The sequence below is a fragment of the Fringilla coelebs genome, assembly GCF_963513975.1.
Source record: "Fringilla coelebs genome assembly, chromosome: 6".
In the NCBI taxonomy this organism is placed as follows: Eukaryota; Metazoa; Chordata; class Aves; order Passeriformes; family Fringillidae; genus Fringilla; species Fringilla coelebs.
In genome coordinates, this window is record NC_140034.1 from 12075056 (window position 1) to 12098505 (window position 23450).

The 23450-nt window shown below is 36.4% G+C and overlaps 1 protein-coding gene across 1 annotated transcript in view; it reads right to left on the bottom strand.

Annotated features, from left to right (window-relative positions):
• The window catches only part of WDR25 (WD repeat domain 25), a gene marked incomplete at both ends in the record, with an annotated part of 54337 nt that overhangs the window by 13160 nt on the left and 17727 nt on the right, over positions 1-23450 (bottom strand). Inside the window, 2 exons of the mRNA XM_084208017.1 lie at positions 2544-2674; positions 11847-11994. Coding sequence (XP_084064143.1) covers positions 2544-2674; positions 11847-11994 — 279 coding nt within the window. The remainder of the gene's footprint in view (positions 1-2543; positions 2675-11846; positions 11995-23450) is intronic.

Here is a 23450-nt window from a genome sequence, read left to right on the forward strand (position 1 = left end):
ATCAGAATTTAAAACCTAAAGGGGAGGAGCTGCTTTAAGAGACAAACACATTTATTGGCATCATGGCTTGGAACACAGCCCTGTTTGATACCCTGTCTGGTGCCAAGGGAAAGCACTACTGAAGCTCTGACGATTCACAAGGGGGAAGAAAGGGCCAAGAACAGCATTTTTCAAGCCATTTGTCTTGGTGACACTGTAACACTGTTCAAAGATAAAACTACTGCAGATTGGCAGAGATACTGAAAACAGAAGAGTAGCAGACCCAGGAGACAACTCAGAACCAATCTATCTAGCACAAGCACTAACATCTGTTCTCTAGCCCCTTAGCTCTACTTGAGCTAATGCCAATTTTGCAGTCTTCAGACCTTGTCATCAAACTCACTGATATCAGAATTGCTGGAAAAAAAAAATTACTCAAGTATAAGTCTTGGATTGTAAATATCCATTGTAAATGAATCTTTTATTTCCTTGAAACTGAAGTGCTTTTTCCATTATCAGTATTTGAGATTGTGCCCTACTGCCTGTAAAAGATTTCTAACATATTCCTCCACAACCATACACAACATGAGCACGACCCAGACAGGCACATTTTGCAACATGTGACTTCAGCTATTTGTTACTGTAGAACAGAATCAGTTATCATTTTCCATCTGAAAAGACTGGGCACTCTGGACACACACAGGCTGGAGGCATTGCCACTTTTGGCATGACCATGCTCATCAATCACAATTGATTTCAAATCTAGAGAAAAATCATCTTCACAGGTTCTCATAAATGGTTGCTCAAAGATATGCACAGGTGCAAAATCCATCATAAGGAAATGACATGGGGTGAAAGAATGTCTCTGGCTTTATACACAGCCAGACTACCACTTACCTTTGTGTATAATTACAGTATCATTTCCAGAAAATATTATTGGACCAAGTCAGAAAAATTTCTGAAAGACTGTTTTGTCACCTACATCTGCCACCTTCTCCTGGATACAATCAAAGACCTCAAATTTGACATAACAATCAACAATCTTTAAGCCTTAAAAAGATGACACCCATTTAGTTACTGAAGCACCTTTAAAGGCAGTTCAGCATACCATGACAACAATGGGTTCTCTATGTTAAAAAGGACATTGAAGGATTCAATTACAGACTGCACCTCCTCCCCACAATTAAGTTCTACTGTTATGAGACTCTCAAGAAGGAAAACTGTATTTGCTGTGTCATTTCCATGCTATGAAACCACTGATCCTTCTCTTCAGGAGTAAATACTTCTATCAGTCCTCCTTCTTCAGTTCCCTGCCAGGAGGAACAGTGAAAATGGAAAATCTAATTTCCTTTTTTAAAAAAGTTACATAGGAATTTTTTATTAAATGTGCTTATATTTTTGCAATTTAAAACTAAAACCATCTTTCTTCACAGACCTATGCTTTGAGAACTTCTTCACATGCCTATGAAGGAAAACTAGCCATCATACAAGTATGATGGATGCAATGAATCCCATCCACTTTTACAAAGGTTTTCATACTAACACTGTAACTCTGAAACTCACAGGAATTTTATTTTCAGAGTAACCTCAGATGTGGCAGTCTCAATATGTATTTACTAATGTTTTTCTTTTAAGAACTTATTCATGTGGTAGAGATCCTACATAAATACTTTCCTCAAACATCAGTGACAAATGCAACTGCAGCCCAGGAACTTGATTGTTAATTGCACAAGAATACCCTGTTTCTTCAACAGAGCACCTCCCACAATGATTTCAGAGCTCTCCTGTTGAGCCCTTATACCTGAAATGCATCTCCCTTTATCTCTCACCTATTATTCTTAGTATATCACAGACAGAGACAAGGTGGTCTATGTATCTCATCTTTTTCAGGTCCCTTCTGCCATCCTCAAGAGCAAATAGATGGCAAACGATGATGAGTAGGATCTACCCACAGAGAAATTCAAATGAAAACAAAGAACTAATCACTTTACAGTCCCTGCTTCTCTTTGAGCTGTTCTGTGCATGAGGATGCTGCTTACCTTACACTTCCACTGGCAGAGTAGAGCTCTGGTCTTACCTGAGCTCTGACTGGCAGCTGGGAGCACATTGCTCTTTGTGGTTCATGGTAAAGTAAAAACAGAGGCATTTCACACCTCTGTGGCCCTTCATGAATGTAAAAACTGCTCCAGGCTACTACACAAAAGGTACAGGCATAAGATACACATCCTGACCCACATGTAAGAGCTTGAGGAGCAAATTAGCTGTACTGTTTCTTTGCTTTTTACAATCCTCAGATGAGCTATTGGCTTTGTTTATTTCAACTAGATGTAACTTATATCTACAGAAAGAAAAAAATATTATTTTTCTGTACAGTGTTCCTCATAGCACTTAAACACATTATAGAGGTTCATATCAATGAATAGGAACACAGTGACAAATGCAAAAGACCTCAGAATAACATTGCAATGGAAGACCAGTAAGTACATCTAGCACCTTGATAACACATAGCATACACAACCTAGGAAATACTTGGAAAGAGAAAGAGAAAAAAAAAATTCCTTTACCTGAGAAGTCCTTAAATCCCATGCTTTAACTTCTGGGCTGAATCCTCCACAAAGAAAAACATTTGACTCTGTAGGGTGGAACTTCAGTGCACTGATCCTAAATTCTGTTTTGCTGCTAAATATCTGCTTCCCTAAAATCAAGTGACAAGTGGACATTAAAATTTGAGCAGAAAATGAAGTATGTTATTTATTTCAACTTAGTTTCAAAAATATCAAGGTTGCTAAAAGTGAACACGCTTCTAATAACACACTTCAAATATCTGGGGCTAGTCTAATTTAATGAAAATAAAAGACAAATCACTAATTTCTATCCCCTTGAAATTGCTCCTACTCACGGGCCTCTGCACCACTGACTGCTTCCCACTGAAAGGAGACAACAAGTGGCTCCCACACGGAGGAGAGGAGCTCCACTGAGGTCACAGTTCAGACAACACGCAGGAAGAAGTCTACAAACCTAATGGTTGAATGTTCCCCTACTGAGATGCCAGTCTTTTTCTTTTCAGTGAGACAGAAATAACTAGAACAAAACATTGTCTGCACAGAATTACCACACCCCAATCTATATTACAACTCTTGAGTTGTTTACTTAACTTTCAGCAAAGGTAGGAGTGAAACTTCATCTTGAAAGTAGGAAATAATTTGCAAACCATCATATGAAGGCAATAGCTGTTCCCATGGATACACTGTTGCCAACATTTAATTGTACACACTAATCTCCACAGGATCCTGTGGTTAGTATCAATTGGATTGCCTGCACTTTGGAACACAACAGAATTCAGCTAGGTTAATTTATAGGACTCGCTGCTTCCTTTCATCCTAACAAATTCATGATATTACTGTACATTCACTGAAATAAAATTTTCGGAACAGCAGTATGAACCAAGATAAATATATCTGCTCCCTTTCACAATAACAACTGTGATTTATATTCTACATATCCCATATAAAGATCTACATTAAATCAAGTTACTGCTGTAAGCAACAGTGAAGGAGGTACTGCAGAACTAAAACAAAAAAAAAATCCTTTAAAATACTATGAGAAAAGTTTCTTTAAATATTCTTTAATTTGCATTTTATGCAAGTGAGGGTTATCTTAAAACAGGCTTTTTTAAACAACTGAAAATACTTTCAGCTAAAAACATTACTGACAGATGTAAACTCTTGCAGTTAGGTGCACAATACTGAAAATCATTCACACAGAATTTTTATGCTTATTTCATTCTCTAGGGCCAAAGTATTTGATTTCATCATCAGTTCCATTGTCCTCATCTGCTGAACTCAACTTACACAGTCAATAGGCTGAGTTGTAAAATTACTTATTTATTCAGTTTAAAGAAGAGAAAGGTTTTACTTGATCACACATGCTCATCAAGGGAAAAGACAGGGAAAAAGATTACAGAGAGCCTAAAGGAGGGGTCAGTGCTGCTCTATGTGAATTCTGGTATTTGTAAGGGATTTCTGCCCTTTTTACATGACTTGCCACCAATTGCCAGTGCAAGATCTAAGGGGCCTCTCTGTCACCACTAAGTGAAACACTTAATTTTGTCCATGAGTTCCTCCCCCAAAAGGACAAAAAAGTCATCAGGGCAGCAGAGATTTTCTCCACAAGTCATATCCATGACCATCTCTTGCCATGGGAGCTTTCAGAGCCCCAACAGCTACAGAGGAAAGAAAAAAAGACTCTACAGGGAAGGAAGAAAGTATTAAAATCATCAGTTATAGGAGCAACAAGATATTACTCTCATGTACACCACCACCAGGCATCATTTGGGGGAGCTTTAAAAGAGCTACATACACAGGCATCTTACTATCACCACAGCACTTGAGAAAATACTGAATTACCCCATGGAAGCTCCCTACTCATTTTAATAGTACTTTACTCCCAAAGGAATTTTTTTCTTACTAGTTCCCAGCTTAATAAAAACTCTGGGAGTATAATCAAGAAGTTTTCAATGGGACTGCAGCCAGAAATTAACAAAAATGCAGCCCACCTGTACTAATCCTGGCACACAGCTTTATAAAGGACACATCAAGTGATCACTGTCCTCCAAAGAGTGTTGTCCAAATGGCATTACACATATTCATAACTGATTCAGTGGAAGTCCTCATCTAAGCTTTTGGCAGTCACTGGCTTTGCTATGTGTTTACCTCCACAAGAATTCTCAAAACTGCTTTTTCTATAATAAATACTTGTGTCCTCTAGCCTGAGACATGAGAAAGTCAGGTAAAACACAGGCAAAAAAGATGTGCATTTAGTTCAAGATGCATTTCATCCACTAACTACAAGATCTGTTACCGTTCCCACAGAAATATTGATTTACATAATTTGTTATTAATGAGTCAATTTTTCCATCTCATTCCCAACAGCTTCCAAGTAATTTAATAATTTGCCTGATATTTTCTTCAGAAACTAAAGTGCTCTAGTTCCCTACTCTGTCTCTCCCTGTTTAAAAGAGAAGTGGGCATTGAATTTGCCCTTTTCTTGTCTTCTAGAGGCTGCAATTTATCCAAAAGCTCTCAGTGACAGTCACTAACATAATTAAACCATAATAATCTCAGTGTTATGGACTCTATATTGCAATATAATAACAAATAAAATTAATGCAAACAATCTGAGCATCTTATTCACCTCTGTATTCTTTAACCCTATTCTTTTTCTTATTTTAAGCTGCCACCTTATGATTTGATGCAGATATTAACCTTTTTTTTTTACTTAAGTCAGAAACAATCACAATAAACTAATACTAAAAGCTCAGGCTCTCCAATTAACACTTTGCAAAACAACCCTCCCTCTCTCATTGTCTCCCCAAAGTGAAATTCAATCAAGCATCTCTTTTTGGGAATTGAGTAAGCAGTGTATATTAGATGTACACGTGAATTCCATCTACTGCCATGTCACAGAAAATGAGCAAGGCTGGAATGCAGACAGGCTGAACAGCAGCAGGTAACAAGTAACAAACTCAAAAGCTGTTAGGGAAAGGAAAGGCTCTTATTGTCAACAACTAAAATTTATGCACAATTCACTCAGAAGTTTAGGGAAAGTATCCATGTGAGAGATGGAACAGGTCAATGCAAAAGATGATATGGAGCATATCAGCTCATGCAATTCAGTAGTTTGAGGCAATGAACTCAACTCTCAGCCTTTTTCTGTACAAATTTTGCTTTGTGTGTTGTACTACCATGAGCAGAATTTATTCTTTCCAGGCTGTAATGCTGCTATGATGGAACCTACCCCACAGCTTGGGATATCCAGGTTCAGTGTTTGCTATAGATCCTCCTCCACCTTTCTGGAAATCTTTTTTTTCAGTTACCCATCTTTTTCTCTACAATTACTCACTTTATTAAATGAAATGAAATGAAATATTCACTTTTGGGGGGCTCTTACTTTATTTGTTGAAAAAGATGGCCTTTGAGGAGAAGACCCCCTTATCCATAACAGGTATAATTCAGCAAGCTTGTATATACTTTATTTTGTATGTATTTATTGCATTTTAGTTCCTAAAGGCAGCATAACCAACTCATAGACTACAAAAACAGGCCTTTTGAAAATTTCTTTGGCTAATTGAGGGGAAATCCATACCACATATTATTTTCCTTTATAAGGGGTTGTTATTCCAAAGCAGAAATCAAATGTTTCTCTAATCCTCAATTTTCACAAATTCAGTAACAATATCTACTATATCTTTTGCAGCATGTTTTATGTTCTTTAAAGTCTTTAATTAAATTCTCCAAGCATTAAAGGCTTGCCAGTAACATATTAGTAACATGCACAATATGGGAAAAAAATCTTTTAAAATACCTTGAATATATGTTTCTGCTTCTTTATGCAGCACCTACCGTGAAACTGCTCAGCTCTGAAATCAGTTTTTTTAAAGGCTATTTAACATTCTGAATTTTTCACAGAACATCAGCACAGTTGCTCAGCACAGGATGCTTCTGTAACTGTGCTTAGTGGTCCTCAGGTTCACACACCTACCTGCATAACCCTAAAACATTTACTTCCTTACTCTAATCTGTAATCTGTATTTCTGTAAAGAAAGGTGAAGCCTGAGACTTACAAGGACACCAGAGTAATCTTGCTTAGCAAAATGGATTTCCCTCTGTGTTTAGAAAGCTACATAAAACAACATATACAAAAATATTTCATTAAAGTCACAGTACCTCTCATGCACAATAGTGAGAAAATAAATTAGATTTAGTAGACATCATTTGTTCTTAACAAATCAATGCTGTCTGTAACTTCTCCATTCTTGGTGTGCTTACAAATGGCCTTATTATTTTCTCAAGAACCAAAGTTATATTGATTAAATGTTTTTTCCTATTTTTTGTCCCTACATGTTCATAGGTTCACTTTAAGTGCAGATGTTTGAAATATTAAATAATTTTCTCTTTTAACTTTTGCAACGTCCCCATAATAAATATTTTCAGCAAGGCTTTACACCAGGGAGCATAAAAAGTAAAATGCTGTTACCTCCTAGATGGAGAGTGATATGTTCAACTTATTTCATAAAACTGCTGAATCTTGGGGGAATCCTTTGACCTCACATCTAAGGTGTTTGCATACACTCAAAAGAAAAAAATAAACAAGCAAACAAAAACATTATCAATCCATTGGGCTTTTTTTTCTGAGGTGCCATATAAAAGTTTTCTGCATAATAAAACATACTCTCTAAATACTACTGGGAGAGAAAAGGAGGAACAAAGGAATGCCACAGCTTTCCTGGGGTGATGTTTAGGTAAGAGAACTAGAACGCCTTTGTGAATAAATATAGGATTAAAAATAGTAATGTTATATCTATAGGACTATCAAATTAGATCCGAAAAAAATATCTAGAAAAGAAAATTTGAACCATTCTCTTGGTAGGTACAAAATGTTCCATTAAGGAACTCTCTCTCTCTCATTATAACTCTGAGGAAATTATATTTGAAAGCAAGCTTAGTCCATGAACTAAAATACAACTGCAGCATTTGGCAACTTAGGAAATGTGCCAAAATTTCTTGGAACATTCCCTCTGTCATAATATTAAAGAAATGAAAAGTATCTACAATATGCAAATAGTAAAAAACCCAGCCAACGTTCTGCCTATGCTATTATACCAATTCATTTGTGACTAATGAAAAAGTCTACTGATTAATAAAACATGCATTCCAAAAATAAAACAGTTATGAATAAATTCTAAAAATACAATTACCCTTCCAAAGTTTGTAAAGCATCTCCATTGCATCTGGACAAAACAGAAGTTAAATGTCAAATGTATTTGACCTAGAATGTTTTTAAAGCATTTTTTTCAGGGCTCTTGGACTATAGCACTATTACTATTAAGTAAATAACAATGTGGCTGAACTACCAGTAATAGAAAATGACTGTGTGTTATTAGAGAAAAACAAAACCAGGGAGTCTCAGACTGCTGCATTATTATCACATTTGTGAAAACATTCAGAAGACTTTATTTTTATAAAGAAATAATGTATTTAAAATAGAACAATAAAAAAATATTAGCCAGTAACAGGCAGTAAATCTGCAGGTTTTGGATCTACCAATATTCATGAATCTCCATAGTGCAGTACTGAACTTGCCTGATGCAAACTGCAACTGATCACAGAACCCTCATGTGAATGATTCATGCATAACCTTGAGTTCTTTAAAAATTAATGCATATTTTGGGTCCAACCCATACTGAATGTGTACAATAGCTTTTAAGAAAACCACATTTTTGGAGAGTCTTAGCTTCACATCCTGGTGTTAAGGCACTGGATGGCCCTTGAAGATAATAAATGGTGGTCTACAAAAACTGAATTCAAAAAAGACTTGCACAGCAACATCTATTATCTCTTATCCAAACCACAGTAAGAGAATTCCTTGTATCTCATTAACTTGAATTCTTCTCTTGTCCTGTTCTTCATCACAGTATCCTGTAGGTTGGACCTCCAGGGATCATCTAGTCTGAATTCCTACTCAAATTATGTCCAGCTGCAGCAGATTACTCAAGGGTCTGTCCACTGAAGTTCTGGGTATCTCCAAGTACAGGCTCCACAGCTTCTCTGAACAGCCTGCTTTACTATTTTATGACCCTTGAGCTGAGCCAACAAGTTCCTGTGTCCCTACACTGTTCCTTTGTCTCTTATCCTTTCACTGCACATCTCTGAGAAGAGCCTAGTATCACTTTCTCTATGAGCTAGGTAAATACTTCCTGATTTGGCCTGGAATGATTTTGCTGCTGAGAATACTCCCGATTCATATTCAGCACCAGGACCTCCAGGTATTCTTCTGCAAGTTTTTTTCTAACCAGTTCAGCATCAGCCTGGTGTGTTGCACAGGATTACTCCGTTCCAGATGCATGACCTTGTTGAATTTCCTGAGATTCCTATCAGTTCATTTTTTATCCTTGCAGTATCTTAGATCTTTTTATATGTAAGAACTTTCATACACATGACAAGGGCAAGAGGTTTGATGGTGTAAAACTGCAGGATAACATTTCATGGATGTGTCTTCTGGCCTTATATCAGGATTTTTCTGCCAACAACAAAAATTCTGTTTTATGATTAATGAGATTTCAGTGTTTGCTTCTATTCTGATGTTGTTCAGATCATAAAGTAGGAAAAAAACCACTCCAGAAGATGCAATATATCGGATACCCAAACTAAAGTCCAATCTTAGAAAGAAAATTTCCTGAAAAATTTATTCTAGTGCTGTTTGTTAAAAAATTGCTGACACATTCCTTTGAGAAATATCACAACTAACCTTCATCAGACCCAGAACAATTAGCCAGACTACCATTTTGATTGAATAGGGCAGAAACTATGTTCCCAACAGAAAATGACAAAAAGTCCCCCACAACTCAACAGCTCAATACCATGCATTTACTAAGCTGTATTTGCAACCTTTTTTAAACTTTTTAAGTCATTCTGTAAACCCATTAGGTTTCTTTTAGTGAAGGACATGTAGCAATTTCTATGACACAGATGTAATATATAAAACATTTACTGAAAACAAAGACAAGAAAGATTAGATTTTAGGAAACTACTGGAAAATGTTGAACCAGAACAAAATATACAAGAGCATAGAGCCTGAAATAGAGCATTATTATTTATAAAATCCCACTGGCATGCATTTACTACATTTAAACACACTGGTAGTTAGTTCACTCTAGCAATGGAAAGTAATCAGGACTGAAGTCCAAAAAAGTATATGAAAGTCCAATGTGAAGGAACAGTTCTAACATCTATCTAAAGTTAATCAAAGAAGAAATCATCTCAGCACTGATGAAGAGTGAGGAGGAATGAATGATTCAGTGAACTAATGTAAATCAAAATCTTATAGATGCCTTAGTGTTTTTCAAATGGAAATGAGGCTTTTTATATCAAATTGATTTGGATTCCAGAGGCAACTGCTTGCCCTGTCTCTCTGAACAGAACTGACTGAAATGTATGAAAAGAAGACTAACTTTACAATAGGGAAGGAGCTCAGAAACTGGCTTGCATACACAGGAAATCAGACTAAAATTCTGATCACTCCTATTACGCTTTTCCATATGTGTTGTGAAAGTCAGGTCCAATCACAACTGCAGTTCAGAGGAACTACAAAGAATTCTGTGTTCTTTAAATACGACAGTAATGAATACCTGATATTCCCAAGTATATCAGCATTCATTTCCCACATACAATTTATTTAAGTAGCTAGAAACACTCTATAACTCATGAGTCAGTAAGGAAAGAACCATTTACAAACTTATCTGCCTTGACATTTAGCAAATATATTTTGCTATTGTTGTAATTTCCTAGAGAAGTATAAATGAATCACTATAATCAACTTAATCCAGACTTCTGTCCCATTTCTGGTTAGTTAAGCTGAAGAGATGTTGGAAATTTAAACATATTATTTAAATTATGTATCTTTGGAATTTTCCTTATAATTTTATGAGATTTTTCCCAGAGTAGGGAAAAATTATTCAGACACACAAAATCTATTCAGCTGCTATAAATCCCATTACAAAGATAGCCATTCCATTTAGAATTTTTAACATTACAGACAAAGGTAAATCCACTTGGATTAGTAAGATTCAGTTATACGTTGGACTAGAAAGGTTGCTGTAGAAGTCTGACAAATTAATGACTTGGTATACTAACCTCATGTACTATTACACCAAGTATATAAAGCTCCTTTCCCCATTAAAAAAGTTGAATATTCTCAAAACATCAGTATTCTGTAACATATTTTACATTCCTACACTGCAACAGTTCCCTTCCAGCCATCATTGTATTCAAATACTTCTGGTACAACTATTGTTGAAAAAAATTAATTCTTGGAGCATGAAAAAGAACCTTTTTCTCATGTGGACAATATTTTAAAATTTTCCTGTCTGCTTTCCCAGTTCCTCTGAATAGGACTTCTGCTTCCCAGATCTTCACATACAATGTAGTTCTTGCTTTTATGCAAGAGAAAATCCTCCTAGACAAAAACGGCTTGTAATTTTTGCAAGGATTTCTACTGTAGTCTTACAAAAAATATTGCACCCTTGCAGGAGTTAAACACTTAAAAATAAACTAAGTGGGAAATGTGAAATTGCATCTCTTCCCTTGACAATGTCCCATTTTGGATCTAATTCATACACACACACAGAGATGTCCTATTATGCACAGCCCCAGTGAATGCTGCTGATGTTGGAAACATACATTAAGGAGAGAAGGAATATAGCTGACAGAAGCACTTTAGTTTGTGAAGGAGACATGAGGAGACACAGCATCCAGGAAATTAGTCATTAAGGTTACAACAATCAAATCCCAAATCAAATTCAAAAATGCATCAAAGGAACACAAGTTCAGTCTCACAGTTTCATACCAGAAAGTTTCTATACTCCTAATTAAGGTCCTATTCAGAAAAAAGAAAAAATCACCTCATTAACTTCAAGCACAAACTTCAACCCAACAGAGAATGAGATACAAGCCTATGTTTAAACTAAATACATGTATAAATGTTACTGAAGTCAGCCTTAAGAGGCTGTTCAAAGACTTTAATGAAGCATGGTGACAGAGCATAAAAACACACATTTCATTCCATTCATCTGTGTAGTATCTGACAACATAAATCACATGTGATTGTCAACTGTAAGATATTTCAGTTTTCTCAAACTTCTCCAACTACTCTTAATTGCCAAAATGCATTTTTTAAGTAAGGTCACATTTCAAGAATTCTAACTTTCACCTCTGCATTTGTCTATATTTTAGAAGAGTAAGGCTAGCAAGATCCCAAGTCACCTGTACACAACAAAGAAATGGCTATAATGCATTCTTCAGGGCCTTTACCTGTTTCTACATCTGTTAAATGCAGCATGGAATCAAAGCCCCCACTGAGGATCCTTCTTCCACAGGATGACCACTGGGCAGCTCGAACAGCACAGGAGTGACAGGAGTAGGTTCTTAAACAGCAGCCTGTATCTACAGCATCCCACACCTTAAAAAGAATGATAAGGACACCTTTACAAAGAATCACAGTATTTTTTTCAATAATATTTTGCTACAGCAAATCATTGTAGTTAAGAAAGCTTTGCATTCTGAAGTTGTGTCAAGTTGGTAACTAGATACAACTTGTTACTTGTTTCCAAGTGATATATTTTAGAAAATACAGCTACTTTGACTTCAGTTACCAAATACAGTTGAAAAAAATTATATATATATATAATATGCTATATATATAATTATGTATATAATATGCTTTTCATGGTTCTATTTTTGTCATAGTTTTAAGATAAAATTAGAAGTTTAGCAATATCTGACCCATATAAAAATCCAGTATGATCAGATCTGTGACAGAAGGCTAAACATCAAAACTATTTTCTTATAAATGTTCTTCTTCAGTTAAAAACTGGATTATAAAATATCCTATGGTTGTACAATATAATACCTATGGAGCATAAAATGTGAAAAGGGAGAAAAAAGCAAGACTTTGGGTAATTTATTTTTATCTTCAATTATATTTTCTTCTTACTGGACAAAAAGGACTTGCTGACAGTATCATTACATAATGCATACTCAGAAGACAACATTCCATTAAAGAAAATTATTTTATCAAAAGATTTTCTATCATGAAGCACAGTTCTGCAATGCAAAGCAATCAATTATCATTAATTACTTGACTAGCCAGTAAAGACTGAAACTATGAGGGCAATACCCTTAGTATTCCACCCTAATCACAAGCTTTAAAAATCAGGGAAATTCTAATATTACACTGCTTTTGAAAGTAAGTTTCTCTCTTTTAATGAGTTTTAATGATTGTTTCAAGTTTCACAGTATCAAAAAAGGGTTAATTATGTCTTGGAGGGTTTTTGGTACGAGGATGCTAATGAATGAATCAGGATGAAAGGAAAAACAGGTGGTACATGCTCCCAATATTTTCTGTCATGTTTTAAGATTAAGTACAAAAACTCAATTTTCACTAGAAAGGTAAAGTAAAGCAAGTCTGACAGCACTTTTGAGTTTATGCTTCACTTTAAAAAAGCTACATAATTGGAAATAGCACATCCTGAAAGCTGCACATTTCCCTCCATTATATGAACTGGAACAAGTGATCCACTCTGTGGATGAGATCACTGATGACACCCAAGGGACAATTCACCAGGTAACACATTTCTCTCCACTGTTTTACTTTCCATCAGTGCTTTTTTGCCCAGGTAATGGTGGTGTTGCAATGCTTTCTGAAATTAAGAGCTGCATGGGCAAGGCAGTTTTGACTGAGGAAATTCACTTAGTTTGCTGCCCATTAATGTAAACTTTCAATTACAGAACCAGGTTTTGAGACAAAAAGACCAAGAGTTAAACAAGCACTTAGGGGAGCATCTTCCCCTGTCAGATCCCAGTTCAGCCCAGTGCTCCTCCCCCTGCTCCCACCCAGCTTCATCAGTTTTCACCGGGCACCACGGTGAAATGCTCAGCCAAGCAGCGAATGCTCAGCTGTAACAGAACGTGTCTGCCCCAGGTTACAAGCACCAGGCTGTGCCTCCAAGCGACAGAGATGTTAACAATGTTATATGCACAAATGGAGAATCTTCATTTCATAACATTTCATTACAAAGGAAAAGGCTTCAGATCCTATCAGAGGATCACTGCAAAGCCACCATCATGTCTGCATTTCCTCAGGGAGCCCCTTAAGCGCTTCCCCTTTCCTGTGTGTTTCCACTGTTTAACCTATGGTAAGTGAAAACAATGTGGCTCATGGGAGAGAGAATTCCACTGTACTCTGTCCAAAGCTGGAGAGGAATTCTGCTCAGCCGCTGGTGCCTGCTCCCTACAGGCAGGCACCATCACTGAAACAAGGAGAGGTTGCAAAAGGATGAGTCCCTTGCATTTGAGTTTGCATCTCCCTGCCCAAGACTCAGATGTCAGATCAGCAGATTCTCCAGGGTGATGGGCATTTCAGGGTTCCAGTTCCAACTGAGAGTCAAGTGAGTCAAGAATAACTTGTGTGGAAATAAAGTCTTTTATTTTAGTATTTTTTTCTTCACTTCTTCCAAATTCTAGGAACTAGGGCCATTAAAGCTTCTTACTGCAAGCGACTGATGTTGTGAATCTTGCCTTCTTTGGCAAAAAAGGAACATGAATTACAACCTCTTTACCAGAAGAGGATCCCAAACATATTCTTCTGAGTGGCATTTATATATGAACTCAAAAGAGGATTTGTTTTCAAAACCAGTCTAAGGCTGAAAAAGGCCACAACACCATAATCTAAGAAGTCATGGCTTCAAGAATTCCAAAGTATTTTTTTTAAATAAATTAAGTGTCTTAGCACTATTTTTAAAATTTTACTTGAAATAACAAAAGCTGCTAACATTAACCTGGTAATTTGTAGTGGCATTTGTAGAATAAACTCCAATATTTACATGGAAAAAAAGATCATATTTAGTACAGAATAAATTACTTGGGCATGGGAAACAGTTCACTGAAAAATACAGAGACTGAGATATATATAAATCTTCATTCCCAGGCATTGAAACACATGTATCAAGTATTCCAAGACTAGAAATTATTATACATCTGCCAAAGCAAGACACATTTATATGAAATTATTTTTACCAAGAGATCAACTGCTTTAAGTGTTGTAGCTTGACTTCCAAACTCAGCTCTCACGGAAACTCAGTATTATTTCTAGATTAGATACTGAATTCCATTAAACCTGACATTGCTCTTTTATCTTGTGATGGCCACTGTGATTTTAATTGCTGAGCTAAAAAGTTAAAAGCACACATTTCATCCTGCTACTCTGAAAATACTAATTTTTTGCCACACACTCAAGCAATTATGTTATACATTACAAATAGTAACCACTCCATCCTTTCCTTTTATAAGAATCACGAAAACAATGAAATATGCAACTGGTATTGGACAAATAACACATATTATCATATTGCCTCCTCTAAATCTACAATTATTAACTAATTAATTATACAGTATTTGAAAGAAATAAACTGCCAATACTCATTTCTGGCATAAAGGTATCATGAAAGCTTTAATTTTATTTTTTCCAATTTTATTTAAATTTACTTTAAATTATCAAACTGGTTCACCTTTCACTACTATTTCTTACTCTTCTCGGCTTCACTATTTATAATACTGCATTTCCATTTCTTTTCCATAAATTGTTTTCATTTCATTTCCTCTCCCATTATATAAATTATGGTGATTACATAGTTATCTGCTAGGATTAATGTATGGGGCCAAAATGGCAGGTACAAACAGCAAAGTGACAAAATTATACTAGTGATTTCTTTACAAAAGCAATTTTCCTTTTACTTTCTCTGAGGCATATTGTAATTCAATTGCTCTTTCACATTCTCCATAGTATTTGGAAATAAAGGCTTCAGAAGTTGTTTGCTTTCCTGGATAGCCTAGAAATGCTGTGAAAATACTGTTACATGTATTTGAGGTAACACAACCAGACCTCCTTGCCCTTGAGATTGGAAGTTCACAAAGCACATAAGCAGCTACACAATGTAAGAGATGAGATTTATTATAGATATGTTTCCAGGTCCTATTTTCTGCTTTCAGGAAAACAGCCCTGGAAAATAAATCAGTTTGGGTTGAAGATAAAAACTCCTGGTAAGTCACAGCAGGAAGCAGGAGAGGGTAAGCACTTGATACTCAAGTAAACAGCAGTCACAGAATAATGCTCTGGGGTCTGCTGCACAATCAACCAGCTCATAAGGCACAAAGAAAGGCTTTTATCTTACTGATCATACAAACTAGGGACTCATTCCCAGAAAAAAAATGACACAGTAACATAAGCAGAGGAACCAAAATAATATGAGAACTCATCAAGCAGACCAGAAGTGATAAATTAGGAATTGAGCACATCTCTTTCATTGCTATGCTATGATTATCCATGATGCACTTGCCTCCAACTTAGATTGCAGAAAAGAAAACCCAGCAGCCTGACTTTTAGAAAGAGAAAGGTGCTTCTATTCAAGCAGGCAGTCAGTAATTGCACAGTGAACCTGAGAACAATGATTCAATTGTGATAAATTAGAGGTTGGAAGCAAGTGAGGAATTAAGTTGTATGCATTTTGAATTTGCATGCATAGAGGAACTACAGCAGAGCCAGTCAAGAATACTAAACAATAAATCAATTTCTGGAGCATGTGTACCACTAGAATTAAAAAGTTTTTAATGGATGGATCCATGTTCATTTCAATATAACATCCATACTAAGAGAATTCTTCCCTCCACAATTTAGCCAGGTGGTGCCAAGTTCTGCTACCAGCTTCCTCTGTCAATGGCTCCTAATGAACCCAGCAAGAAATCATTTCATAATTGTCAATTACTATAAATATAAATGTGGCATTTAAGAAATAGCCCTGTTCAAGGATGATGTGGGATAGTACTGAATTACAGGATGCATGAAGAAATTACCATGCTTTGCCTAGAATAGACTCTGTTCCATTCCTCAGTGCACTCAGGCTGCTCCACAGACTTCTGAATCTGAAAAGACATGAGCCTCTCCTGTGCCTTTTTTTGGAACAGCACTGCTCCCTGATGCATCTCAAGGAGACAAAACTGATTCAGTTTTTTACTTTGTTTTTTAACAGCAGAACTGAATTCAGGTCTGAAAGATAAGCCATATCTGCTAACATGCAATTTCTAACAAATACAGTAGAGAAGGAAGCCCCAAACTATCTACATAAAGTGTCTTTTCTAGTTTTCAAAGCAGGCTCTGATCTGTACTTTAAAAGGTTCTTTGAAAATCAATGGGCCAGAGGGCAGAAATAGTCTCATGGAAAACTTATAAAAAGGGATCTCCTGCTGTTACTACTTCAGACTCCCCAGATGGATGAGGTGCAGCTTTGGGCAGGACTGCAAGAGCTAAAAGTGCCCCTTGGTTATCTCTAACACACAGCAATAAGGATAAGGGGCTACATAAGGAGGTAGGTACATTCTTTTGTTCATGAATTGAGACAAGAGAGTACCAGGAAGGGAAGCAATAAATAGCCAAACATTAGAATTGCTAGGTGTGCCTAAGCCTCTCAAGCCATTGCCTGACTTACAAAAAAGTCTGATCTTGCATGTAATATATATAAATTCCTAAAGTAACTACAGGAATATTTAGTTTATTTTATGTTTGTTTCAATTCATGTCTTTTTTAAATGTTGAGCTAAATAATCCTGTTGTAGTACAAAGCAAAATTTGTTAAAAGAGCTATGAAAGAAATCACTTGGACTGTTTTGTTTAAACCTGCAGTTAAACCATGTGAAAATGAAATTAAGCTCAAAAACCCCCTGTGAGTTAAGGTCACTTTGTGTAGAGCCTTCAAGTGCTAATAAACTTATTTTCAAACAGTTATGAAGGATGTAAATAGATGTTCAGATTGCTAAATGGACTATGAGTGATGACATTTTGAACACACCAGCTAAATTTTTAAACCAACTGTCCCAAAAAAAGTGTTTTTCTGCAGGATTCTGTATAGCTAGATAAAGCTAACACATTTTCAGATGTGTTGAACACTTGTTTCAGGAATGTTTAAAGTGTTCAAAGGAACATATTTTAAATGACATCCCTTTTCCTAATCTAGACATGGTGTAAGAAGTATATATATCAATGCTGTCATTTGAACATTTACAGATTTCCAATAGTTTTCTTCTTGCAGCAGCTGTAACTCAAAATGCAATTATCTTACTAATCTGAAGGGAAGAACCAACTTTATTATTGCTTTAATATCTGAATAAGAGAATAAGAATTTATATCTGGATAGCTTATTACTAGACAACCCTTACTACTGTAGTAACAAGGAGAATGAAAAGTAGAAAAATATAATAAATTCAATTAGCTGAGACAGCCAGCATAAGGTCTAAATTTGTTATTTTTTCCCTTAAAAATTTTAATATTAAAATGTCACAAGTGTATTAATCAAATCAAGGTAATGAGGTATAAAATCTTGTCTTTTACAAAAAAAGAAAAATGAAAACAAAAACAAACAAAACCACAAACAAACAAACAAAAAGCCCAGAAACAAAATCAAACTAAACCCCAAAATAACCCAGCATATTAGACATAAGATAGTTCTAATTTTGTAGGGGGCTTTATTCAAGCAGAAGCATTTTAAGTTATAATACTTGTGGCATACTAGTTGGCACTACTACCAAAAACTACTCAGTGGTGTGAAAACTGATTTGTACACATGTCAAAAAGCTTTAATCCTAGAAAATCCAGCAAAGGTTAAGTAAAAGCACTACATGAGCTTAATGCCACCCAAGCCTATGAAACACATTTCCAATTATTTGGTGTTTTATTTTAATCTTCCCTCCCACAGACACCCAGCAATCCTTTCCCCAAGGAAGGCTCCATAATTGTGAAGCTTTGTTTGGGTGGTTTTCCCATTAATAGGAAAATAAAAACCCAATCAAAAGTGCACTTCGAGCTGCCAGCTTCCTATAAAATAATTTTAAGAAAACACTAATGGAAGAAGATAAAACATTGACATTTTCAGTTGGCAAAGGAGGGGCAAGACAAAGAAAATAAAATTCTGTAAAAAGGAAACAAAAACTCCACACCACTGTGGCAAGAGCTGCCCATCTGATTACATACAGCAAGGAAATATTCTTGGTAAAGCTTTAACAAGAGCTATAACACTTCATTTAAACAGACCTAACCATTCCCTACTTCAAAAGTTAACCTGTATCATGAGGAAAATCTAATCAACCAAGGAAAAATGAAGACATAAATAATTTTACAAACTATCTGGGGTTTTGCCAGTATAAATAATTAATGTTGCCTCCACAGGAATCTTTCAAGTCAAAATTGGCAAACAGAACTCTTCAGAAAGAAGTAAATTATATTTTAAAAATGGTAACAGTAAGACACAGAACAATACTGACATAAATATTTCAGACATTTCTGTTAAAGAATTTGCAAATTATATATTCTCATTGTATCAAAAGTGTCCTAGGGACACACTAATCTCATCTGTGAAAACTCTTTTTTAACCATTTGATTCAAAAATGGAAAAAGTAAAGAAAACTTGGACTCTGGTGAATTCCTATTTTTTGGATGTCATTTGTTGTGGAGGCTAAGAACTGGTCAGAGAAGAAAGTCAGATAAACTTCCCCAGGCATTGCCCTGGGAAGTTTTGGGAAAGTTCACAGAAAGAATTAAAACAATCTCCAATCTTTGCAGCTGGTGTTTTGAAGGTAGTGTGTACTTGGAAGAGGTGTACAAGAAGGTGTTGCTCCTAGTCAGCAAATGGTGTGAGGGATGTTGATTAAGGACCAATCAGGTCCAGCTTTATCATACTGTCTATAAGAAGGATATGGGTCTGATAAACTTGGTTTGGCCTTCTGAAGACATAGGAGTCTGTGTGTCCCTTCATTCACCCATCCTTAATACAATAACCACAATTCATGCTGGAATTACAGACAGAAAGATGAAATGGATAGCTGAGACCTTATTTCCATTCAGTGGTTTCAATATTCTTTCCCAGTTAATTATCTGCAGTTTCTGGACAAACAAGCTCAATCCTCCAGCGTTTCACCACCCTCTCAGAGGGAGGCCAGCACAGGCAGGGGTTGCACGGCTCCTACACACAGCTGGTGCTGGATGAAATACTGCTAAACACTCATGAGTAACACATGCAAGGATGCAGTACCATGGATAGCAAAATACTAATAACATATTCAAACACCTGATTAAAGTAAATAAGTGCTAGAATATTATATAATTATTGAGAAGTAAGCCCTGCTGCTCTTATAAACTGAAGCTAGGGATTTCATGAGTTTGTTTATAAAGAACGTTTACCTAAAATTATTATCTCTATGATAAGAACTGAAATACTGTCGAAATATGAACAAGTTCAGGGTGAAACCTTGAAAATAAAACCATGTTTGAGGGGGTTTTGGGTGGGGTTTTTTTGTTGTTTGTTGGTTGGTTTTGGTTTTTTATAAATGTGCTCCATGCCACAATCATGGGCCATTTCATTGTTTTGTAGCATTTCCAGTGAACGTCTAGTTAAGATTTGGCACCAAGCTTTGAGTTTCAGGGGCACAAGGTTTACTGCAGTGCAGTATGTTTGGCAGAGAAGTTTGTTTTTCTAAACAGAGATGAGGGTCACAAGTTTCAAATATGCATTTATTTTTAGTATCACAATGTAATACAAGGCACGTTTGTATTGTGACAAGAACACATTACAAAACAACAAAACCACTTTAAACAATCAAAATCAGCAGGAGCTATACATCTTACTTGTTTAATGAACAGTACCAGCAGCACAGGTTCACCCCCACTAAAATAAAAAAATATTGAAACAAGATCAGTAAGATGATCTTGCTACTAAAAATGCTTCCAGGAAAGTGGGCAACTGAAGAGAAGTACTAACACAACTCAGAGTTCCTGAGTTATCATCTGAATTTCTCTACAGGAATTACTGCCACTCCAGCAGGGGGATGCAAACCAAAAACTGAGGAGACATGCTGAAGAACCTAAGAACTATCAAACTTTATCAACTTTGTCAACTATAATCAAGTTGGCAAAGACACAGAGGGATGTGATTGCTGGTTGCTGGTAATAAGTATTAGAGCTTTAATTAAAATGTCAGTTAAAACCTCTAGTATAAAACTGTTCAAACACAGCCATCACAGAGTTGCTAGCATTTTTTATGAGTTACATTTCTTGAAAGTATTAAGTTGCAAGTAAACTGACATGCCTATTTTCATTACTTTTATGTATTTTTTTTTCTACATTGGCAAGTGAAATCTTCATAGCTCTAGCTTCCCTCCTTGGAACCAAAAAATCATTAGTAAGAAAATTCTCCTGAAACCATTTTATTTTCCTTTAGAAACTTCAGGGAAATAAATTACACCGTTAGACTTTCAAAACACATTGATTCCTTCTACAAAGCACAAATTTGTTTGTTGGAATGTTTTAGACCACATGTATCATTTTAAAAGACACTATAAAACTCCAGACATTCACAGAATAAAGTCTTCACTAAACGAGATCAAGATTTCTAAACACACTGATCATTCTTTTGACTTTTATACTGGCAGACAGCTAATTTTCCCAGTTATCCTTTGTTCTTAAAAAGGAAAGACTCCAAAGGAATGGAGATGCAATAGGTGTTAAGAGCAGCATTCTTTCCCCTGTTCTAAGATTTGGAGAAACACTTTGCTTTTCATTGATATGACACCACTCTAAGTAGAACCCTGCTGCCTAAGAGTCCTTTTAAAGCCAGCAAGGCTTGTGGGACAGCAGCAGAGCTGGCAGCAAACACCCTTGGACAGAGGTGTCAGTTCAGCACCCTCTGTACTGGCACCTCTCTTCACTCTTGGCTTCAGCACAAACTCTGCAGCACCAAGACCTCAAATGGAGATGAATGAATCAGTCACATTACACACAACATTTGCTTATCCTTCTAAAAGGCCTGGAAGATGCAGAGTCTGAAAACTACACTAATTTAGACACACTGAGAACTGCAAAAATTTGAACATACATTAAGGTGTAGGACCTGTGTTATCTTACATTTGATTTAGCTACATATTTTAATGTCCAAATGAATCAATAATGCAGGGCTGCTCATAACAGCTTGTGGTGGGATTTTACTGAAGCTGTATCACACAATTAGAAATAAGCTGGAGTCATCTTTACCTTCAGAGGAAGAAACATCAGAGCCCCCTCTGGCAGCTGTGCAACTTTAACATGTTGATTTGTTTCCACAGAAATAGCCTTATCCTGCAGTTCAGAAACAGGGGTGCAGAGAAAAGATGGCTGCAAGCCCACTGTTTGATTAACTTCTTGCAGTAAAGGTCTTGAAGTAAGAGCAGGTATTTTCCTTACCCGGAGCAGAATACATTTTGATAAATACAAGCAGTTTGATTATTTAAGTGACACTGAGGATAATGCTAAATTTTAGTTGTGTAGCAGAGATAACTTTGTACTGAAATCAGGTTAACCAGAACAACAAGAGAGCACCAAAAAATAGGTAATTTTTTTTGATAGGTTTTTTTTAAATTAAACTGAATATTTTTTAAATGCTTTGAAGAATACACCTAGCCTGAAGGCTACAGGGACAAACTTTGGCTGAGGTCTTCTCAAGATTTTTCTGCATAAGAAGTTATTTAGCAGGATGGATGTACAATATAGAGACCTCCACTTGTTCTAGTTACATTATGGTCACAGAGACTGAGAATTTTTCCATTTTTTCTTGAGGAAAACATTCTGCTTTACTACAATTGTTTGTGCCATTACTGAGTTATTCTGATGCTTATGTGCCTCTAAGCACTAGGGAAAATAATGGGAAAAACATACAAGTTTATGGTCCAAGTGACAAAGGTCTCTCAGTGCAAGGTTTGGTCTCCTGCTTCCCCTGGAACAAACAGTTCCTTGTGCTGTGAATGTTCTGCCTTCTAACACACACATCCAATTGCTGCATGGGAATGGGAAGTGCTTCTTCCTATGTAAATTAAAGAGCCCCCAGACAGCTCCTAAAACAAGGCTGCCCCCCATAATCCTCAAGGACAATTCCTCACAGGGAGATCTCAACAAGGTCCAAATCTCTGCAGCAGGAATTCCTGCTCAGGTGGGTCCCCACTGGATGTATGAAGGTAGATTTTATCTAGTATGAAGTCTGTGAAAAATACTGTCAAGCCTTGAAAGATGAGGAGCATCAAAGAATGAGTAACAGGGCGAGATTCAAGTGATTTATTATATTAAGGATATTTGCATTTCCTGGCCACTCATGAGGCGTGTAGGAGGCAGATGCCTCAAACACATCAGGATTTCTCAAAGTTACACATCTGACCCCCAGGATATTCAGTGCCTCCTCTAAGATCTGCTGACTCAGACAAAACAGTTTGCCCCACAGATGGGGATGGCCATTGAGTGTGCAGCAGTGCACACACATTAACCCTCAGCAAATTCCTGACTCTTAAATGCAATAGAAAAAATTCTGTTCTGACACAGTTATCTAGAAAAGTTCTAAAACAACTTGCCCACTTTAATTTTTTTTTTTTTTTTTTGCTGTTGTTTTTGCAGTTTCCCTCCAAGCACACAGGACAGTTGACTTTTCTTCACTCAGCACAGCCATCACCATAACTCAGCCTTGGCCCTGATGTGGAGCCAGGCACAGTGCAGGGCTGTCACCATGTCATGCTTACTGTACCAACAGTTGCTTCACCTTCCCTTACAGCTTCCCCACACGTTATGTTGCTCATAATAAATATACTTCACTTCTACATTTATCTCCAGCATTTCCTACCCTTCATATCCATGTGTCTCTACACTAAAGATGGGGATGGCTTGGGTTTGTTTCCCCCACCAACATTACTCCAGCTGTCTCAGGGACACTGAAACTTGACTAATTCACACTAATTTTAGCACAGATAAACAACATTGGCTGTGTCACGCTATTTTCAAATATATTCCTTTTTCAAATGA